Source organism: Anoplopoma fimbria, chromosome 9 (assembly GCF_027596085.1).
Source record: "Anoplopoma fimbria isolate UVic2021 breed Golden Eagle Sablefish chromosome 9, Afim_UVic_2022, whole genome shotgun sequence".
Taxonomy (NCBI): Eukaryota; Metazoa; Chordata; class Actinopteri; order Perciformes; family Anoplopomatidae; genus Anoplopoma; species Anoplopoma fimbria.
In genome coordinates, this window is record NC_072457.1 from 25,183,910 (window position 1) to 25,204,195 (window position 20,286).

Here is a 20,286-nt window from a genome sequence, read left to right on the forward strand (position 1 = left end):
AACTCTCGGCAGCAGGAGTCAGAGTGGAAGGAGAAAGCCAAGGTAGAGCTGGAAGAGTGGCACGCCAGGCAGAACGAGCAGCTGGAGAAAACCAAAACCAATAACAGGTACTGGCTTCATAAAGGGGAAACAAGGAACAATGGAAATGAGGGAGGGCAGATATTACCATGCTTAAGAACACAGTCACATTACAGTACATTACATTACAGTCATTTAGCAGACGCTTTTATCCAAAGCGACTTACAGGAAGTGTATTCAACATAGGTATTCAAGAGAACTACTAGTCACCAGAAGTCATAAGTGCATCTCCTTTCTTAAACAAGCATCTAAAAGCATAAACCAGAGCAAAAGTATAGTGCAGAGGCAGATTACTACGAAAACAATAATTGCAACAGACTAATCCGAATATAGTAAGTGCTACAAACTACTACGAATAGGATAAGTGCAGTAAACAAATACAAATTCAATAAGTGCAGCGAACTGATACGAATACAGTAAGTGCAGCAACTAATACGAGTGCAATAAGTGCTACGAGGAAGGCTCCGGGTATCACATCTGTGTCTGGACAAAATAAAAGACAAGATGATTATCTGGAGGGTCTCCAACAAGTTTGTATACTTAAAAAGGGTGCTTACAGTTCTTAAGTAGTTGCAGCAGACTCGGAATCAGTCACAGATGAGCTTATAACTGAATACTAAGGTTTGACTCAGTGTGTTGGGTCTCCAGCAGGAGAAGAAATGGGTCCACCTTGGCCTTGGGGTTCCAGAAAAACATTGTGGTGCTGTGCCAACAAGTCAATGTTCCTATCCTTCGCTAGCCCAAACAATAAAGTCAGTAGCTCTACTCGTGGACAATAATGTGAAGTCAAGCCTATTTCTTTGGGGGGCAACCTGAGACGCTACAGTAAACAAGCCAAGAACATGACGATATGCTAGTATCGTAGCTCATGCTTTGACACACACACTCTCCAGTAGTCTTGCAACAAATACTTCTGTGTGATGGTGTGTGTCTCCTCATAAACATAGAGTTTCAGTTATATTGTTTCCCAGCTCAGCACTCTTTACTACTAAACATTTTAGGTTCAAAGTCTTTAGACTTCTGCTTATGGTTAGGCTAAAGTTAATTAACAGCTAAAGTAAGATCTTACAGTACATAGGCTTTAGTCAGGGATGCTTAAAGGAATTATTGTATCATGTTTATAGTATTATCTTGGATTTACGTCACATGGTCATAACTGTTTGACTGAAGTGTGAGAGAAAATCCAAAGGGCTCTTTTAACTCACTGTGGGTTTGTTTCCTTGTAATTCAGCGTAGCAGAGTAGACTAAGAGAAGTAACTAGGAATTACTTTGAGCACATGAAAAGACAAATAACTATGTAGACTGGTTTAGTAACTCGTCATTTTGCATAGTTGAATTGGCAAAGTTTCTTTCTCAGTTTCTCCTACACTGTAATGTAGCCCTGCTGCCCTATTAATAATAAACTACCTGCAGCCAGGACTCCCTACTCATCTAGCAACCCAGTCTGGGTTTGGTGGAAAAGTGTTACTCATAGACAATTGTTTCACATGGATGGTCTTTGTCTGGTAAAAATGAATAACTGACATACGTGCGTTAGGACTGCAACTAACACTTATTTTCATGATTAATCCATTTCTTCTTTTCCAAACTAATCAATTAATCACTTGGTTTATACAGTAAAATTTATAGAAAAGGCAGATTCCGATCCCTCTAATTTATCCCCCCCCCCAAAAGCCAGAAATATTTAATTAATGTAAACTAAAGGTAAGCAAATTAATCCTCACATAAGAGAAATTGTAATTAGTAAATATTTTTGGTATCACCCGTCGATGGTATCATAATTATAGATACAGGGAGGTTGGACACAATCAGCTAAGAGCCTCTCTGAGCCTCTCTGAGCCTAGGAAACCACCTGACACAGTGATTTAGAAGCCTTTCCAAAAGCCTGAGCCTTGGATGATATGCCTTAGCGTATTGTTGTGTGGTAACCTATAATGCTTGTTGTTTCCATCCTCTTCTCTCTTTTATCGCTGTCTCTCTTCTCTCCTGCCTTCTTGCTGCTCTGTCGTTTGGGCGGATATTTGTCCAGGGTCCTGGATGAAGACTTCTACAAGCAGCCCTTCTCTGAGCTCATTGGTTATGTGTATGTTGCTCCAACTAACATCCTCCCTTTTCATGTTTTTTGCTTTTTTTCCCCCTCGATTGTCATCAACTCAGAGCATCCAATCCTTGTAATCATCTCATTACTAGTTAAGGCAGTAGTTACTCCCCTTGTGTTGCCATTTTTAAGTTCCATCTTTAGTTTTTTTTTTTTATATTTAACTACTTTGATTTGGAAGTGTTACATGCTTCATCTAGCTTTTTACTTTCTTTGTCAAATGTAAACCACAGTAATCATTTCCCCCCCATATGTCTGCATGTCATTTGTGAGTGAAAATGACTGCATGCCACTACACGCACACTGCCACGCTCCTCGGTCATATCCATGAAATCAAATTTATTATTTCATCACTGTACCTCATCAGTTTTTCACTTCCATACTCTTTTCCTTCTTCATTTCAGCAAACCATTTAGCAAAAACATGACATGAATTTCCAATATTTAACACTTCCTTACATTAATTGTATTAAGTCTCACAGAAAGGGTTTTTGTTTTACACCTTTTTAATTCTTTCACCAAATTAACCTTCAAAATATATTATTCAGGAGTAGGAAATGTATATAATTGTTTGAAGCAATTGTGTTTAAATAATCAGACTTGGGTGTTTCTTTCTTCACCTAAACTTTGCTTTTTTTTTTAAATCTTGGATGTTTTTTTTTATAAATAAGATATTATTTCACTGAACAATGTGCAGAGTTGGCATTGTCCTTGGTGATGGTTCCTTCCTCTGAATCTCTACAAGTCAAACTTCCTAAGTATTCACCCTAACTTCCCATATTCCCAGCCCTAGCCACTGGGTTATGTAAAGACGAGGGCTACATACAGAATAGGATAGTTGTGTTCCTTTCCTTTGGAGTTTAATTGTAGGATTATCTGCAGGCTTCAGAAACTCCAGGTGATATCTTGTTTTGCCTTTGAGAATATTTTTGTAATATTTGAATAGGCTTCAGAAAGATCATTAATGGTTTAGGGACATTGCCTCTGCAGAAATACATTTTTGTTTTAGTATCATTTTGGTTCCTCAGTTCATTTCCAGGTAGCATTGAACAGTTCAGAATTTGTGTTTCTTAAACCTGCAGATATCCTGATTCATGACATTTGGTCCAGCACTCACTACCCCTCTTTCCTCTTCTTTATGGAGCTGAATAAATTGCGCAGCAGAGACTTTATTGAAAACACCATTGGTCATATCATGGTTACACAACTGCTTCAAACTGAACTGTGTGTTCATGCTTCAGAATGTTAGCTGCTCTCTAGCTACTGCTGTCCGACACGATGACATGCTAATCTGCACAGCTAGCTGTCCAATAGTCTGAGCTGTGCAGCCTTTGGTTTTTGCAATGAAATTACTATTGAGCAGCCATTAGGCTGCATTGTGGTGTGCACGCTATTATTATTATTATTATTATTATTATTATTATTATTATTATTATTCATCAGCTTTGGTTTTCAGGTTCAAGGAGAGACCAAACCTGTCTTAGTGTTAAACTGTCTTTTTTTTTTTTTTTTTTTTTTTTTTTTTTTTTTTTTTTTTTTTTTTTTTTTTTTTTTTTTTTTTTTTTAGTACATGGCTGAAAGCTATTATATTTGGTGAGAAATGGTTTAACATTTTGTCTGGTAAAAATCTTTGTTTTGGTTGTAATTTCATTAGCTTGCACGTTGAGCTCTTCTCCTTTTCTAAAATTGGCCTTACATTTCAATTGTATTTTTGAATGAGTAAACCTGGTCATGTTTTTAATGCCCGCGGTATAATGAGTTTGTACCGTGATTAGGAAAAGAGGTATTTTATTGTGCTTTTCACTACTACTTTTTTTTTTTAAGTGCACACCTCAATGAAGTTTATGCAGTCTATCATTACCTAAATATGTGTACTAAATCACACCACTTCCTTCTGCTCCTTCATCTTGTTAGTGTGAGACTGTGAGGGAGACTCCAGGGACCTCATTTATATACATTCAGTAGGAACTAACAGGCTTGTGTGATGTGATTTAGAACTTCCCACACAAATATGAGTGGGAATAAAATAATTGAATGAGAATGAATGCATCTAAACTTTGATTTGGAGGGAGTGGCAGCTGCAAATGGGGTGATAATTGGTTCAATAGCTTTTGAACATTAGTTCTTAAATCGACACAGTTTTATAAATGAGACCCCCAGGCCATAATGTCCTTCTGTGGGTGTTACTGACTGAAATATGGCATGAAGCAAAAATGTATTTTGCCACTCAACAAACCAAAGGCTGCACATCATAAGAATTTTGAACAATGTTGAAGAAAAAGACTATATTTAAAAAATGGTTGCTTCTGCATGCTGGCTTTCAACATCTGCATTAAGCTAATTTTTGTTTCATCATTTCATCCCCCCTCTCTCTATCTCTTCTAAATTCTGACTTGTGAAACTGTTTCTCCTTGTTTTCTTTTCCTATGCACCTTAAAGCACACACATTAACCATCCTTGCTACCGCCTAGACCAGTTAAGTAAAACAATGAAACCCCAGAACCTCCAAATACTTTATATTTTTGAAAGGGGATCAATGTAGTGCTGTGTGTATGTTAGCTAATTATATGTTGCTCAGATACGCAGTTTACCATCCCGACAGTTAGATCCACTGCCTAGATAGAGGTTTGTTAAAATGTCCCTTCTGTGATGTCGTGGTCCTTCTAGTCCCTTCTGTGTATTTGTAGTTTTATTGTGACGGTGAATGTTCATTGGCTTCTCATCCCCATTTTGCTTTGTGTACTGTGTTGTAGGTAGTAGCTGAGTTTGTGTTTGCAGGTTGGGTGGGAAATAGAAAGTAATCCTTTGTAGGTAGAAAAGATTTACGGCAGTGGAATTATTGCTTTGTTTGTGGGTTGGGTGTGATGAGGGCTTACTGTACATTTGTTTAGCCATAATCTGTGGCTTGCATCTCAAAATGTCTTGCGATAGTGGCACTGATCCATTTTCAGATTTAAGTTGGGTCTTTTCTTCTGTTTTTTACTTTTGTGTTTTAAGTTCAAGTGCTGTGGTAAGTCCTCTAGTGTAAATACCTTTTCTTTCCTTTTTTTTTGGTTTAATAGATGGTTTAAAAACACCAAACTTACAGTAATTGATCTGTTCGACAATTACGACACATGCAATCAAAATAAACGCATTCTCTGCCACACCTCCAAATAGCCTGCTTTTTCAGCTGCGGTGCATTGCAATGCATGGCCAAGGCCCAGCAGTGCTTACGGCTCTTTTGGCGCTTGGTTAAAAAAAAATGACTTGCATTTATTGTTCCTTTTTAATCAAGGTCAAGTGTACGGATGAGCGTTTCATTCCTATACTTGGGTCTTGCTGAGGAAAGCGAACATTGTTAATATGCAACAACTGGGCAAGTTGAAGTGTAAGGGTGCGGGTAAACTCCCCTCCCCCAGTTCTGTTCAGAACTGCATTTTTAACCAACCAAAGATGCTTGTCAGAACCTTACTTTGATTACTTTGTTTAGCTTTGGTTTGTTTGTTTTCTTTGGATTTCTCATCAGTGTGTTATATGTACCTGACTTCCATGTAACTGTTGTGGAGAGTCACATATGAAGGTGACTCTACTGTAATGTGTAAACAGAGTTGGGGGCATGCCACAGGTAATGAACCAGTTGTAGCTTGTTGCTCTTTATGGGCCTAAAGACAGATGGATGTCCATGTCTGTGTGTTGATTGGACTGTCCTGCTCTGAGGTAGACTCTGCTGAACCACCAAAGTCCCACCAAGCCATAAAAAGAGATTGTAGAGATTTATGCTCAACATATATGAGGACTTTTCTCAAATCTTCATGTCAGACTGAAATGTTGAGTTTGATTGAAAATTTCTGACAAATTTAGTCGTAGATTAACTAGACTAGATCAGAGGAAAGACTCAGTTTTTCACCTGAACTTGTGTGTGTGTGTTGGTGATCAGCAGAGGACTTCTTTGGAGCTGTATGTGTACTTTGGTGTGTCTTACTTCTTCCCCCACTGATCGTTTTCTACTCCATGTCCTTTTCTTCTCCTCTCCCCTGTTTCTTATAGGGCGGCTGAGGAGGCAATGATTTCAGATCTGGATGAGAACAACCCGGGCACGGAGTGGGAGCGGGTGGCTCGGCTCTGTGACTTCAACCCCAAGTCCAGCAAGCAGGCCAAAGACGTGTCCCGCATGCGCTCCGTCCTCATCTCCCTGAAGCAGTCCCCGCTAGTTCGCTAGGCGGCCAAGACTGCTCGGGGTGGCATCATTCCATATCATCGCCTGTCACCACACACAACAACCAACCCAACGACCACAATCTGTATTCTGAACACAGAGGGTTTACACCCCTGTGTCTGTCCTGCCCCTGTCCCCTACCCCCCAGTGGGAGGATATAGCCAGTGGTCCTACCCTCATCTCTCTCCACCTGGCAGGGCTGTAGAGATTAGCCTTGAAGCACCAGCTCACCATTTCCCCCCCCTAAAGGTTTTCAGCTGTCAAGAACTTGTAATTCCTCTTGCTCGTTGTTTAACATACTGAGATCAAGGCCTGTTAGATCCACACCAGGTGTCCTGGTCTTGTGTAACACATTGTGTAAGGCTGGTGGTTTGGGACACTAAAAGGGAAGGGTTGATGTTTATTTGGGCCTACAGCTACACTACAACCTGCTTCACACAACACTCAAACAATATCATTCCCATGATGCTCTACTCCTTCTCTGACCCACAAGGGTTGATTGATGTTAAATGGTTTGCCTTTTGTTTCCCATCCAAAATTATCTCAGAATGTTTCTTTATTGTTTTCTTTTAAGGACCAAACTCAAAGACAAAACTCCAAATTCAGTTTGTGTACTTTGAACTGTGCGTGTAGAGCCTGCTTTTGTCAAAATGTGTTCCAATCTATGCATTTCCTTTTGAAAAGCCTCTCCCCCTCTCCATTCAGGAACTGAACAAAGTCCAGTCATTACAATAAATATGACCAGTTTGTGTGTGCGTGTAAACCTCAACAGTGTGTGTATGTACTCTTATGCGTGTACCTATGTACATATACAGAAGGCAATATATATACAGTATATAAAACGTTTATGTCACTGAAATTAGACCGTTGTGGTTTTAAAGAGAACTAGATATTAGCCAGCAGTTGCTTGACCATGCGTGTTCATTGTCCATTTGATTTCAATATCAGTAAAAAGTGAATGAAAGCTGTCGTCCTGTCATTCTTTAACTGGATATTTAGTGTTATTCTGTGGTCAGAATTGTGGCTTTCAACTGAAGATATCATGGCACTTATCAAATGTAAGACTGATACTTTTGCCTTTTATCTTTGTTTCAGCCTCCACCAACTCCAGTATCTGGGTTATTAGCTTGCTCAATGCACTCTTCTCATTATTGCCCAATTTGCCATTAATAATATGATAAATTGAATTTATAGCTGCTGTTAATGCTATTTTTATTAATATTTGTTATTAACCGTGGGTCATGATTGTGTGATATAAAAGAGGCCGCTTGTAGTGACGAACCCACAGAGAATTATCACCCAACTCTGCAGGAAGGAACTTGTAACTTAACGCACAAAATTCGCACCTTTTACAAATAGTGCTCGCGTCAGAAGAGAAAGAAGTGTGGTTATAAATTGTCAAACTACACAGAAGAAACAGGCCTGGATGTGTTGTGTTATGCTCCACACCCTGTTATTTGACAACCGTCTAATGTGGGATATAAAAACACATGCAGTCTTCTATGTGCCTCAGGTCTTATCTATTTGAGACATGCACTAGGTAAGGCTTCTAAAATGTCCTCAGGCAATGGAAACATTTCTCATATGTGTTATGAACATCATCAGATCTATTTGAAAAGATCTGCACCTGCCAACTTTTCCCAGCACATAGAACTAATTTTATTAAACTGTGTTTTTAGTCTGTACCCCAAAACCCAGAGACTCAATAAACTTGTCAGGAAGGCCAGCAGTCAGCTGGGGTGTCCACTCGATGCAGTGGAGGTGGTGGGAGACAGGAGGATGATGGCCAAGCTATCATCCCTGATGGACAACCTCTCCCACCCCATGTGGGACACCCTGGCAGCTCTGTGCAGCTCCTTCAGCCACCGGCTGCTTCACCCCCGGTGTGTGAAGGAGAGGTACCGCAATTCTTCATTCCTGCTGCTGTCAGGCTGCACAACCAGCTCTGTCTGCCATCCCAGTAGACCACAAAACAAAACACCAAAAAAATCTGTGCAATACTATAATTATTCTGTCTGTATATATAATATATTTTTTAGTTATTGTGGATTTTTATTTTTATTGTGATTTACTGATTTAAAATACTTTTTACTATGTACCTTGATTGCACTACCTCTATGCTGCTGTAATCCTGTACATTTCCCCACTGCGGGACTAATAAAGGATTATCTTATTTTATCTAATCTTATCATCAATTCAATTTTTTTCGTTTAGTTAATTTCCATTAAATTTGCTTATGCATAATGGGCGGTGCTGGTGTGACAGTCACACAGTGTCCAAGCACATTCATAGGAAACGCTTTTCGAGCTCTTATTTTGTAAAGGAAATCCGGCGCATGCGTACAAATACAACCCGGAAGTCCTCTCACATCCTGGATGTGCAGCACGTAAACTGGTCCGATCAGATGCAAATCAGAGGCACCGCTTCCTCTTCTCTCTCTTCATAACTGAAGTATTTTCACCGGTTGTTCCTCGTTTACTTTTCATCTGACAAAATGCCTCTAAAGTTCGAGTTGTGTCCCGGTAGAATGATCGGAGGAAATCACCCGTGCTTCATCATAGCTGAAATTGGACAAAATCACCAGGGAGACATTGAGATTGCCAAGAAAATGATCAAAATGGCAAAGGTATTAAAATCGAAACGTGTAGCTTGAATGAATAGTTATTAAGATTCAAAAGTGATGACGGATCACACGGGCTGTGCCGGTGGGAGAGGATGTTTGTACAGAGGGATGTGGTAGCAGAGGATGTTTGGTCTACGTGTACTAGTATGATTGCAGAGCAGTAAAACACAGTGGGGCGTCACTTCTCTCTTGACAAACCTTTATTGACACATGTCAATTACAGCACATCCTATTGGCTGTTATCTTTTGCCATCACACTACAAATATTTTTTCTCACAATTGAGAGCACATCTTTCATACATGTTAACAGTATGCATTGTAATGCCATATTGTAAAATGTTAAATTGCCAGATATTTAAATGGAGATTTGCATTGTGTATTCACGGCTGGCAGTTCGTGGCCATACTAGTTTACTGTATCTGTACTGAGGACAAAGCACATGCCTGCTTTATGTGTATTCAGTGTAAATACCCCACTGACATAAAGAAGCAGCAGTGGGTGAGAAACTTTAAAGTGAATAAAATCCCAACTTTTCACAAAAAGCTTCATTATGGCTACTCCTGCAAACCTTCAGTAGAGCCTTTGTTTGCATGTGTATATTATTACTGATTTCCTAGACATATCCTGAAAATAACTATGTATTTTGGTCCCAGTTACAGGGAAAATGGAGACAACTTTCTGCTTTTGTTTATATCTAAAGGAATCTTCTTTAGAAGAACTATATCAAACAGGAGTAAATGTTTTCCGTTCTTATTTGATTATTAAAATGAACTTTATTGAAAATAATGAATAACATGTGTAGTCCAAATAGTCCTCTCCAGGAACCTTACTGACTTTAAAGTGTTTTTAGAACAATCTGTAGGACACCTAAAATCAATCATTACTATTCATTTTCTTTCCCAAGCTTCCCCTCTTAGTTGACTCACTTATTTCTGCCTTCACAGGACTGCGGTGCTGATTGTGCCAAATTCCAGAAGAGTGAATTGGAGCATAAATTCAACAAGCGAGCCTTGGCGCGCCCGTACACCTCTGTTCACTCCTGGGGGAAAACTTACGGTGATCACAAGCACCATCTGGAGTTCAGCCACGAGCAGTACAGGGAACTGCAGAAATATGCTGAGGAGGTGGGGATCTTCTTCACGGCCTCGGGGATGGATGAGGTAAGAAAGAGATGTTGGAAGAAGGCTTTATATGGTTTTAATCAGGTTTAAGTTTAACCATACGTTTGTTCTGTCTTTTAGATGGCAGTGGAGTTCCTCCATGAGCTTAATGTGCCTTTCTTCAAAGTGGGCTCAGGAGACACCAACAACTTCCCCTATCTGGAAAAGACTGCCAAGAAAGGTGAGAGTGAACCTTCATATCTGGGGGAAATGTTTCAAGTATGAAGTTCAATTAGCAGATGTAATTTATGTTGAATATTTAACTGCTTAAATCATCAGTGCACTTTGTAACTATTACATATAAACAAATACTATTTTCAGTAAAACAAAAGATCAATAGAAGCAGAATGTGTCAGCAGAAATGTGTTTAAAAGTGGGAGAAGTAAAATAAATGAAGTAAGCTTGACTGTTTAACTACAGGAGCTCATTAAGAGGAAAGAGAATTGTTGCATTTTTCACCTCTGTCCATTGTGAGACATAATGTTTATCAGGCTTTTGCTCTCCTGTCTGCGTCAGGACGGCCCATGGTGGTGTCCAGTGGTATGCAGAGCATGGAGACGATGCGTCAGGTCTACAAAACAGTGAAGGAGCACAACCAAAACTTTACCATCCTGCAGTGCACCAGCGCCTACCCTCTGGAACCTGAAGATGTCAACCTCAGAGTGCTAACGGTGAGAAAAGAGCATTACTTCTATGTCAAAAGATTGGTGCAAAGACAAGATCTTAACCAAGTTGAGTTGTCATAGTTTTAGTAGTAACACTCACCCACTTGTAAACTACAGGAGTACCAGAAGGAATTTCCCGATATTCCCATTGGGTATTCCGGCCATGAGTCTGGGATCAGTATTTCAGTCGCGGCCGTAGCTCTGGGTGCAAAGGTCATCGAGCGCCACGTAACCTTGGACAAGACTTGGAAAGGAAGTGACCACTCAGCCTCTCTGGTGCCCAGCGAGCTAGCCGAGCTGGTCCGTTCCATTCGACTGGTGGAGAGGTCGTTTGGGACCGGCGTCAAGCAGATGTTACCTTGTGAGAAGGCGTGCCATGATAAGGTGAGATATCCTCTCTCCACAATAAAAGAATATTCAAAAACTCTGAGCCATAGTAAAATAAAATGTTACCGTTTAGAAAGACAGAGGACTTTTAAGACAACATATTTGAAATTTCTTTCACCTCTTTGCCATGAGAACAATAATAAAGTCACTACTTTTTTCCTTTCCTTCCAGCTGGGTAAGTCCTTGGTGGCCAAGATCAAGATCCCCAAAGGAACTGTCCTGACTCAGGACATGTTGTCGGTGAAGGTCGCAGAGCCAATGGGCATAGCTCCCGAGGACATCTTCCAGCTGGTCGGTAAGACCGTGAAGGAGGACCTGGAGGAGGACGACAGCATCTTGCCGGAGGTGGTGGATGACTACTGCAAGAAGAGGAAGTGCTGAGGATGGCAGGCAGTTTATAAATGGGTAGAAAAGGCACTTAATTTGAGAGGAAATGTTATTGATTCCTCTGGGGAAAATGGTAATTTTGTTTGGTGGTGCAGGAATTTCATCGAGGTCCTGGGCGACCAGTAACTGATAGTTTCAATGTATCACAGCTGGGGTTCAAACAATTAACTCCTTTTTCTCATATTACTCTTTGCCAAAGTGTTTTTATTGTCCAGAAAAGAGCCTCTTTAAAAAGGCTAGTAGTTTCAGTCCTGCTGTCAATACTAGTGCAGTGCTTTCTGAGGTGGCACAAAAGCCAGTTGTTACTGTTAACTAAACATACTTTGCACTGTAGAGGTTAAAGGAACGTTAAACACATGAAGCTGCTACTGGTCAGCTCATCACACATCAGTGAGGAAATCACAGAGCCCCTTTGCCAAACAGTCATTGTTTTCTTCTTGTACCTGATCATTAATGTAAGGTCATGATATCAGGCAGGGTTTGTTTTTGTGCTGCTTCTTTGAGAGAAGCACAGTAAGACTGGAGCCAGACGCTTCCCAAAACACAAAGAAGAAATGCCCCCCCTCGCAAAATGAAACTTGTTTTGGTCATGAAACGAAATCCGGCCGGATGTTAACTGAACATGTACAAATCCTGTGGAGACTCAGTTGAGATCTGATGTTCTGAAAAGATCCAAATAAATTGCTACCCAAATTCCCTCCCTGGCGTTTCCCTTGTCTTTGCTACATCACTCTGTGCATGCCACGTTCACTTTGTACTCTCCTTATCATGGTAGGTTTATTATTTTTAGATGTGTAGTTAGTTTTTGTAAAATAACATACCATACACTGATATTCAGTTGTTAATTGCCATATTAACCCCATTTCCTTCTTAATTTGTATTGTTGTGCTCAACCTCATAACCAGACAGCACACTGAACAAAAAAACAACTGCCACAAGTACACTACGTAACCATACAACAGAGCAAACAAATGGATCACGCCCCTACAGTGTCTAGTGGAACCGGTTAAGCAAGATATTCTTCTAATACCACGTAGTCTTTTGTCTGCAGGTAGAAGTCTGCATAGAGGGTTTGATGGGTGTGAAGAGTCCGTTGGAATTTCCCAACCTTTATCCTGAATGCAGACGTGGTATAGTTCAGAAATAGTGGAGAGTACACAGCCAACTGTTTTAAAGTTCTGTCCAACAGTTTTTTCTCTCGGGCTGTAGCGTTGCCATTCTATACAGTTATTGAGAAGCGAGCACACTTTCTATTACCGCTCTGTAGGACTCTATACCATGGCAACCTTTTACACACCTAATATCCTAAGCTGTCTTAAAAAGAATAGTCCTTGTTGATCAATCTTCTGGATGATCGTGAAATTGTCTTCCCACTTCAGGGTCAAGGAGATTGTAGTCCAGTGAATTTGAAACAATCCCCTCTCTCTACCACCTGGTGGTTGGTGACCATTCGTAGTAGCTCTCCCTGTTTTTTTACACAATGACAATCTCTATTCTGAACACAGTTTTTTTTACTCTGTCTCTTGTTTGCACTTTACCCTATTCTGCTGAAAATCCTATAAATTTCCTCGCTGTGGGACTAATAAAGGAGTATCTCATCTTATCTTATCTGATCTTATCTTATCCACAGCAGGTGTCCTGGTCTTCTGTAACACATTGTGTAAGGCTACTGAATTGGGACGCTAAACGAGAAGGATTGACGTTTGTTTGGGCCTACAGCCCAGACTCTGGGTGTGGTGTGTAAACCTCCAGATCCTGTTGTGTCCTGATAAGTTCCACGCAATACTTTTTTTTTTTTTGTTGTTGAACAATTTCACTATAAAAGTTTAACATGAACTGGTCCGATCAGATGCAAGTCAGAGCCACCGCTTACTCTTCTCTCTCTTCATAACGGAAGTATTTTCACCAGTTGTTCCTCTTTTACTTTACTTCTGACAAGATGCCTCTAAAGTTCGAGTTGTGTCCCGGTAGAATGATCGGAGGAAATCACCCGTGCTTCATCATAGCTGAAATTGGACAAAATCACCAGGGAGACATTGAGATTGCAAAGAAAATGATAAAAATGGCAAAGGTAATATAATCGACACCTATCGCTTTATTTTGAATCTGAATACTTATACCTCTGATGTTCTTATCTTCAAACGCCAGGATATACAAACGGAAACTAAAGTATTCAGACCTCAATAGAAAAATGCGCCGATTTGATTTGTCTTTTAAGTCATTTCTTAAAAGATATTTTTACAGAATGGCTTTTATGTGATGTCGTCGTTTTAATGTTTCATTTTCATTTGGTCCTAGTATTTTATCTTATATTCGTTTACTATATTTTACCTATTTCACTTGATTTTATTTATTATATTTATTTTTGTTCGTTTATTTGATTGTCACTTGTTATTTCATTTTGTTTCTTTGTTTAGTTTTATCCTAACGAATGTTCTTAATGTTTCTTCTATTGCACTGTTTTGCTGGCTTGAAGCACTTTGTAAACCTTGTTTTTAAAAGATGCTATATAAATAAAGTTCTTCTTCTTATTATTATTATTATTATATATTGTAAAATGTTAAATTGCCAGATATTTAAATGGAGATTTGCATTGTGTATTCACGGCTGGCAGTTTGTGGCCATACTAGTTAACTGTATCTGTACTGAGGACAAAGCACATGCCTGCTTTATGTGTATTCAGTGTAAATACCCCACTGACATAAAGAAGCAGCAGTGGGTGAGAAACTTTAAAGTGAATAAAATCACAACTTTTCACAAAAAGCTTCATTATGGCTACTCCTGCAAACCTTCAGTAGAGCCTTTGTTTGCATGTGTATATTATTACTGATTTCCTAGACATATCCTGAAAATAACTATGTATTTTGGTCCCAGTTACAGGGACAATGGAGACAACTTCCTGAGTTACTTCATTGTTCTAAGTTGATTAGCTTTTGTTAACATCTAAAGGAATTTTCTTTATCAAAACTAAATCAAACAAGAGTAAATGTTCTTTTCTTACTTATTTCTGCCTTCACAGGACTGCGGTGCTGATTGTGCCAAATTCCAGAAGAGTGAATTAGAGCATAAATTCAACAAGCGAGCCTTGGAGCGCCCGTACACCTCTGTTCACTCCTGGGAAAACTTACGGTGATCACAAGCGCCACCTGGAGTTCAGCCACGAGCAGTACAGGGAACTGCAGAAATATGCTGAGGAGGTGGGGATCTTCTTCACGGCCTCGGGGATGGATGAGGTAAGAAAGAGACGTTGGAAGAAGGCTTTATATGGTTTTAATCAGGTTTAAGTTTAACCATACGTTTGTTCTGTCTTTTAGATGGCAGTGGAGTTCCTCAATGAGCTTAATGTGCCTTTCTTCAAAGTGGCCTCATTAGACGCCAACAACTTCCACTATCTGGAAAAGACTGCCAAGAAAGGTGAGAGTGAACCTTCATATCTGGGGGAAATGTTTCAAGTATGAAGTTCAATTAGCAGATGTAATTTATGTTGAATATTTAACTGCTTAAATCATCAGTGCACTTTGTAACTATTACATATAAACAAATACTATTTTCAGTAAAACAAAAGATCAATAGAAGCAGAATGTGTCAGCAGAAATGTGTTTAAAAGTGGGAGAAGTAAAATAAATGAAGTAAGCTTGACTGTTTAACTACAGGAGCTCATTAAGAGGAAAGAGAATTGTTGCATTTTTCACCTCTGTCCATTGTGAGACATAATGTTTATCAGGCTTTTGCTCTCCTGTCTGCGTCAGGACGGCCCATGGTGGTGTCCAGTGGTATGCAGAGCATGGAGACGATGCGTCAGGTCTACAAAACAGTGAAGGAGCACAACCAAAACTTTACCATCCTGCAGTGCACCAGCGCCTACCCTCTGGAACCTGAAGATGTCAACCTCAGAGTGCTAACGGTGAGAGAAGTAGACGAGAAAAGAGCATTACTTCTATGTCAAAAGATTGGTGCAAAGACAAGATCTTAACCAAGTTGAGTTGCCAAATAGCCTCAGATGAATATTTAGCTTTAGGGCCATTAAGATATCACATAATGTTTTTAGCATTAGTTGGCATTAAAACTGTTTTGATGGCCATATTGAATTCATACATTGTTATGGGGTTAAAGGTGCAATGTGTAATACTTAGCCACCTGCTCCAAAGAAATGGGGGGCAGCATCTCACCTCTACTACTGGGTCCATACCATGATAACAATATATTTATAGCAAAATATTCATATATTATTATCTATATTTATATTCATAGCCTGCTGAAACTCTGAGAGCAAATATAACACTAGTAACCTGGTCTGTTCATTTAGGGAAATATCCTTATTTACTGCCTTCCCAGAAAGGACATTTTGGTTACTAATGTTTGTATCGTTATATATAAATGTTCTTCCACGATGTACTGTACACAATATATTCAGTTTTTATTTGGATTAAACAAACAAGATGTAATGTAATTTAGAGTTGCTGGTAGGCACCATAACTCCATAACCAATGGAAAGAGCTAGGCTAGCTATTTCCCTCTGTTTCCAGTCTCTAATGCTAAGCTAAACTCTAACTCTAGATTAAGTAACTCCCATCATAAAAATAAACTTAATTTAATTACTTTGATATATAGTGTAATACAAAACATAGCATGCATATTAGAAAAGAAGCACATCATTTCATTTTTTTTAACAAAAACATTTTTAAAGACCTCAAGCAGTGCCCAAACATATTTGTATCAGTTTAAATCCTGAGCCTCTCACCTAAAGTAATAGTTTGACATTTCGGGGAATGGTTGATTTGAGTACTGTTAGGCTGAGCCAGGCTAGCTGTCACCCCCTGGTTTCAAGTTATTATGCTAAGCTAAGCTAACAGGCAGCTGTCTTTAGCTTCAAATCAAATTTACAAATTTGACTGTGATGTCAATCGTCTCATAGTTTTAGTAGTAAACCTTGCCCTCTTGTAAACTACAGGAGTACCAGAAGGAATTTCCCGATATTCCCATTGGGTATTCCGGCCATGAGTCTGGGATCAGTATTTCAGTCGCGGCCGTAGCTCTGGGTGCAAAGGTCCTTGAGCGCCACGTAACCTTGGACAAGACTTGGAAAGGAAATGACCACTCAGCCTCTCTGGTGCCCAGCGAGCTAGCCGAGCTGATCCGTTCCATTCGACTGGTGGAGAGGTCGTTTGGGACCGGCGTCAAGCAGATGTTACCTTGTGAGAAGGCGTGCCATGATAAGGTGAGATATCCTCTCTCCACAATAAAAGAATATTCAAAAACTCTGAGCCATAGTAAAATAATTTTTTTACTGTTTAGAAAGACAGAGGACTTTTAAGACAACATATTTGAAATTTCTTTCACCTCTTTGCCATGAGAACAATATAAAGTCACTACTTTTTTCCTTTCCTTCCAGCTGGGTAAGTCCTTGGTGGCCAAGGTCAAGATCCCCAAAGGAACTGTCCTGACTCAGGACATGTTGTCGGTGAAGGTCGCAGAGCCAATGGGCATAGCTCCCGAGGACATCTTCCAGCTGGTCGGTAAGACCGTGAAGGAGGACCTGGAGGAGGACGACAGCATCTTGCCGGAGGTGGTGAATGACTACTGCAAGAAGAGGGAGTGCTGAGGATGGCAGGCAGTTCATAAATGGGTAGAAAAGGCACTTAATTTGAGAGGAAATGTTATTGATTCCTCTGGGGAAAATGGTAATTTTCTTTGGTGGTGCAGGAATTTCATCGAGGTCCTGGGTGACCAGTAACTGATAGATTGTTGTATCACAGCTGGGGTTCAAACAATTAACTCCTTTTTCTCATATTACTCTTTGCCACAGTGTTTTTATTGTCTAAAAGCCGCCTTAACTTAATACACTAACTTTTTGGCCAACAGGATCTTTGATAAACCCTCCATCATCTTAAAAAGAGGCTCAGTAGTAGTTTCAGTCCTGCTGTCAATACTAGTGCAGTGCTTTCTGAGGTGGCACAAAAGCCAGTTGTTACTGTTAACTAAACATACTTTGCACTGTAGAGGTTAAAGGAACGTTAAACACATGAAGCTGCTACTAGTCAGCTCATCACACATCAGTGAGGAGATCACAGAGCCCCTTTGCCAAACAGTCATTGTTTTCTTCTTGTACCTGATCATTAATGTAAGGTCATGATATCAGGCAGGGTTTGTGTTTGTGCTGCTTCTTTGAGAGAAGCACAGTAAGACTGGAGCCAGACACTTCCCAAAACACAAAGAAGAAATGCCCCCCTCGCAAAATTAAACTTGTTTTGGTCATGAAACGAAATCCGGCCGGATGTTAACTGAGACTCAGTTGAGATCTGATGTTCTGAAAAGATCCAAATAAATTGCTACCCAAATTCCCTCCCTGGCGTTTCCCTTGTCTTTGCTACATCACTCTGTGCATGCCACGTTCACTTTGTACTCTCCTTATCATGGTAGGTTTATTATTTTTAGATGTGTAGTAAAATAACATACCATACACTGATATTGTCTATGTGCGCAAAACATTCAGTTGATAATTGCCATATTAACCCCAGTTCCTTCGGAATTTGTATTGTTGCGCTCAACCTCAAAACCTTATAGTCAGACAGCACACTGAACAAAACACTAACTGCCACAAGTACACTACAGTAACCATACAACAGAGCAACCAAATGGATCACGCCATTACAGTGTCAAGTGGAAGTGCATGTGCTTATTTATACAACCGGTTAACCGGTTAATTCTGCTGAAAATCCTATAAATTTCCTCGCTGCAGGACTAATAAAGGAGTATCCACAATCTCTATTCTGAACACAGTTTTTTACTATGTCTCTTGTTTGCACTTTACCCTATTCTGCTGAAAATCCTATAAATTTCCTCGCTGCAGGACTAATAAAGGAGTATCTCATCTTATCTTATCTTATCTGATCTTATCCACAGCAGGTGTCCTGGTCTTCTGTAACACATTGTGTAAGGCTACTGAATTGGGACGCTAAACGAGAAGGATTGACGTTTGTTTGGGCCTACAGCCCAGACTCTGGGCGTGGTGTGTAAACCTCCAGATCCTGTTGTGTCCTGATAAGTAGCACGCAATTTTTTTTGTTGAACAATTTCACATATAAAAGTTTAACATTAACTGGTCCGATCAGATGCAAGTCAGAGCCACCGCTTCCTCTTCTCTCTCTTCATAACTGAAGTATTTTCAGAGGTTGTTCCTCTTTTACTTTTCATTTGACAAAATGCCTCTAAAGTTCGAGTTGTGTCCCGGTAGAATGATCGGAGGAAATCGTGGTATAGTTCAGAAATAGTGGAGAGTACACAGAATAAAGTTCTGTCCAACTGTTTTTTCTCTCGGGCTGTAGCGTTGCCATTCTATACAGTTATTGAGAAATGAGCACACTTTCTATTACCGCTCTGGCAACCTTTTACACACCAAATATCCTAAGCTGTCTTAAAAAGAATAGTCCTTGTTGATCAATCTTCTGGATGATCGTGAAATTGTCTTCCCACTTCAGGGTCGAGGAGATTGTAGTCCAGTGAATTTGAATTTCTCTACCACCTGGTGGTTGATGACCATTCGTAGTAGCTCTCCCTGTTTTTGTTACACGACCACAATCTCTATTCTGAACACAGGGGGCTTACACCCCTTCTGTGTCTGTCCTGCCCCCCCAGAAATTCCCTCCCCCCAGTGGGAGGATATAGCCAGTGGTCCTACCCTCATCTCTCCACCTGGCAGGGCTGTAGAGAATTGGGACACTAAAAGGGAAGGGTGATGTTTGTTTGGGCCTACAGCGACACTACAACCTGCTTCACACAACACCCAAACAATATCATTTCCATGATGCTCTTCTTTTAACCTGTGTCATAAATCCATCTCTGACCCACAAGGGTTGATTGATGTTAAATGGTTCTGAACTATACACTTAGTTAGCTACAGCTAAATACTCAGTTCATGAGAGTCACAGCAAGTCACCTAAGATGAGAAGAAGCTGAAGAGCATTTAAACAAAAGCCATAAAACAACAAGCAAATCACACACACACAACACACACACACACACACACACACACACACACACACACACACACACACACACACACACACACACACACACACACACACACACACACACACACACACACACACACTAATGTGGAGCCATGTTTAAATCTATATTTGTATGTGTGTGTGTTGTATGTGTTGAAAATGTGACCATGGTTAGTTTGGGGTTAATTTAAGGTACATTTCAAAAATGATTTGAGGCCAATCGCCAAAATAATATCAATATAGAGAAGAGACTCTGCCCATCGCGATGATATATTTTTTATGTTTGTGGCGTTTGAAATGTGACCACAAAATCACTTGAGAATGAAGAGCTATCTCTCCTCTCATGTCTGTTTTTGAGATTCATAGGTCACAGCGTGTGTGCGCTCGTGCTTCTGTGCGTGTGTCACTGGTTGCCATGGTGAGGGAGCACCTGGGTGGACTAATTAAGAGAAGTGAGAGCAGACACTGATTGTTTTCCAATTTGCTTTCAGGCACATGGAGTCAAATGTGTCTGTCTGTTGGATTCCATAGTGTTATGGCTGCGACTAGGACAAGTTTATCTACAATTTGACCCAAAAAATGATGCCTGAAGAAGCTCCTCTTTCTCTGGCGATGACATCACCCACTCTTAGTCTGAACATTCCATCCAACACACCCATTATAAAATCTGAAAAAGGCTTA

At 40.0% G+C, this 20,286-nt stretch overlaps 2 protein-coding genes and 1 pseudogene across 2 annotated transcripts in view; all 3 read left to right on the top strand.

The window, feature by feature from the left end:
• Positions 1 to 7,338, top strand: part of clta (clathrin, light chain A) — a 9,717-nt gene extending 2,379 nt beyond the window's left edge. Inside the window, 2 exon segments of the mRNA XM_054603706.1 lie at positions 1 to 107; positions 6,206 to 7,338. The exon segment at positions 1 to 107 is cut by the window's left edge and continues 5 nt beyond it. Of these exon segments, the coding sequence (XP_054459681.1) occupies positions 1 to 107; positions 6,206 to 6,377 (279 nt within the window). The 3' untranslated portion in view covers positions 6,378 to 7,338.
• Positions 7,339 to 8,741: 1,403 nt separating this feature from the next.
• Positions 8,742 to 12,290, top strand: nansa (N-acetylneuraminic acid synthase a). Its single transcript, XM_054604675.1, has 6 exons — positions 8,742 to 9,000; positions 9,942 to 10,157; positions 10,239 to 10,338; positions 10,674 to 10,828; positions 10,940 to 11,206; positions 11,381 to 12,290. The coding sequence occupies exons 1-6, from the start codon at positions 8,869 to 8,871 to the stop codon at positions 11,588 to 11,590; spliced, it is 1,080 nt and encodes a 359-aa protein (XP_054460650.1). The 5' UTR covers positions 8,742 to 8,868; the 3' UTR covers positions 11,591 to 12,290.
• A 1,142-nt stretch (positions 12,291 to 13,432) lies between these two features.
• LOC129096029 (sialic acid synthase-like) lies at positions 13,433 to 17,947 on the top strand (annotated as a pseudogene).
• The last annotated feature ends 2,339 nt before the right edge of the window (positions 17,948 to 20,286 follow it).

Coding starts and splice junctions, on each gene's coding strand:
- nansa (XM_054604675.1), top strand. CDS start 8,869: ATGCCTCTAAAGTTCGAGTTGTGTCCCGGTAGAATGATCGGAGGAAAT. Junction 10,158..10,238: donor CGGCCTCGGGGATGGATGAG/GTAAGAAAGAGA, acceptor TCTGTCTTTTAG/ATGGCAGTGGAGTTCCTCCA. Junction 10,339..10,673: donor GGAAAAGACTGCCAAGAAAG/GTGAGAGTGAAC, acceptor TGTCTGCGTCAG/GACGGCCCATGGTGGTGTCC.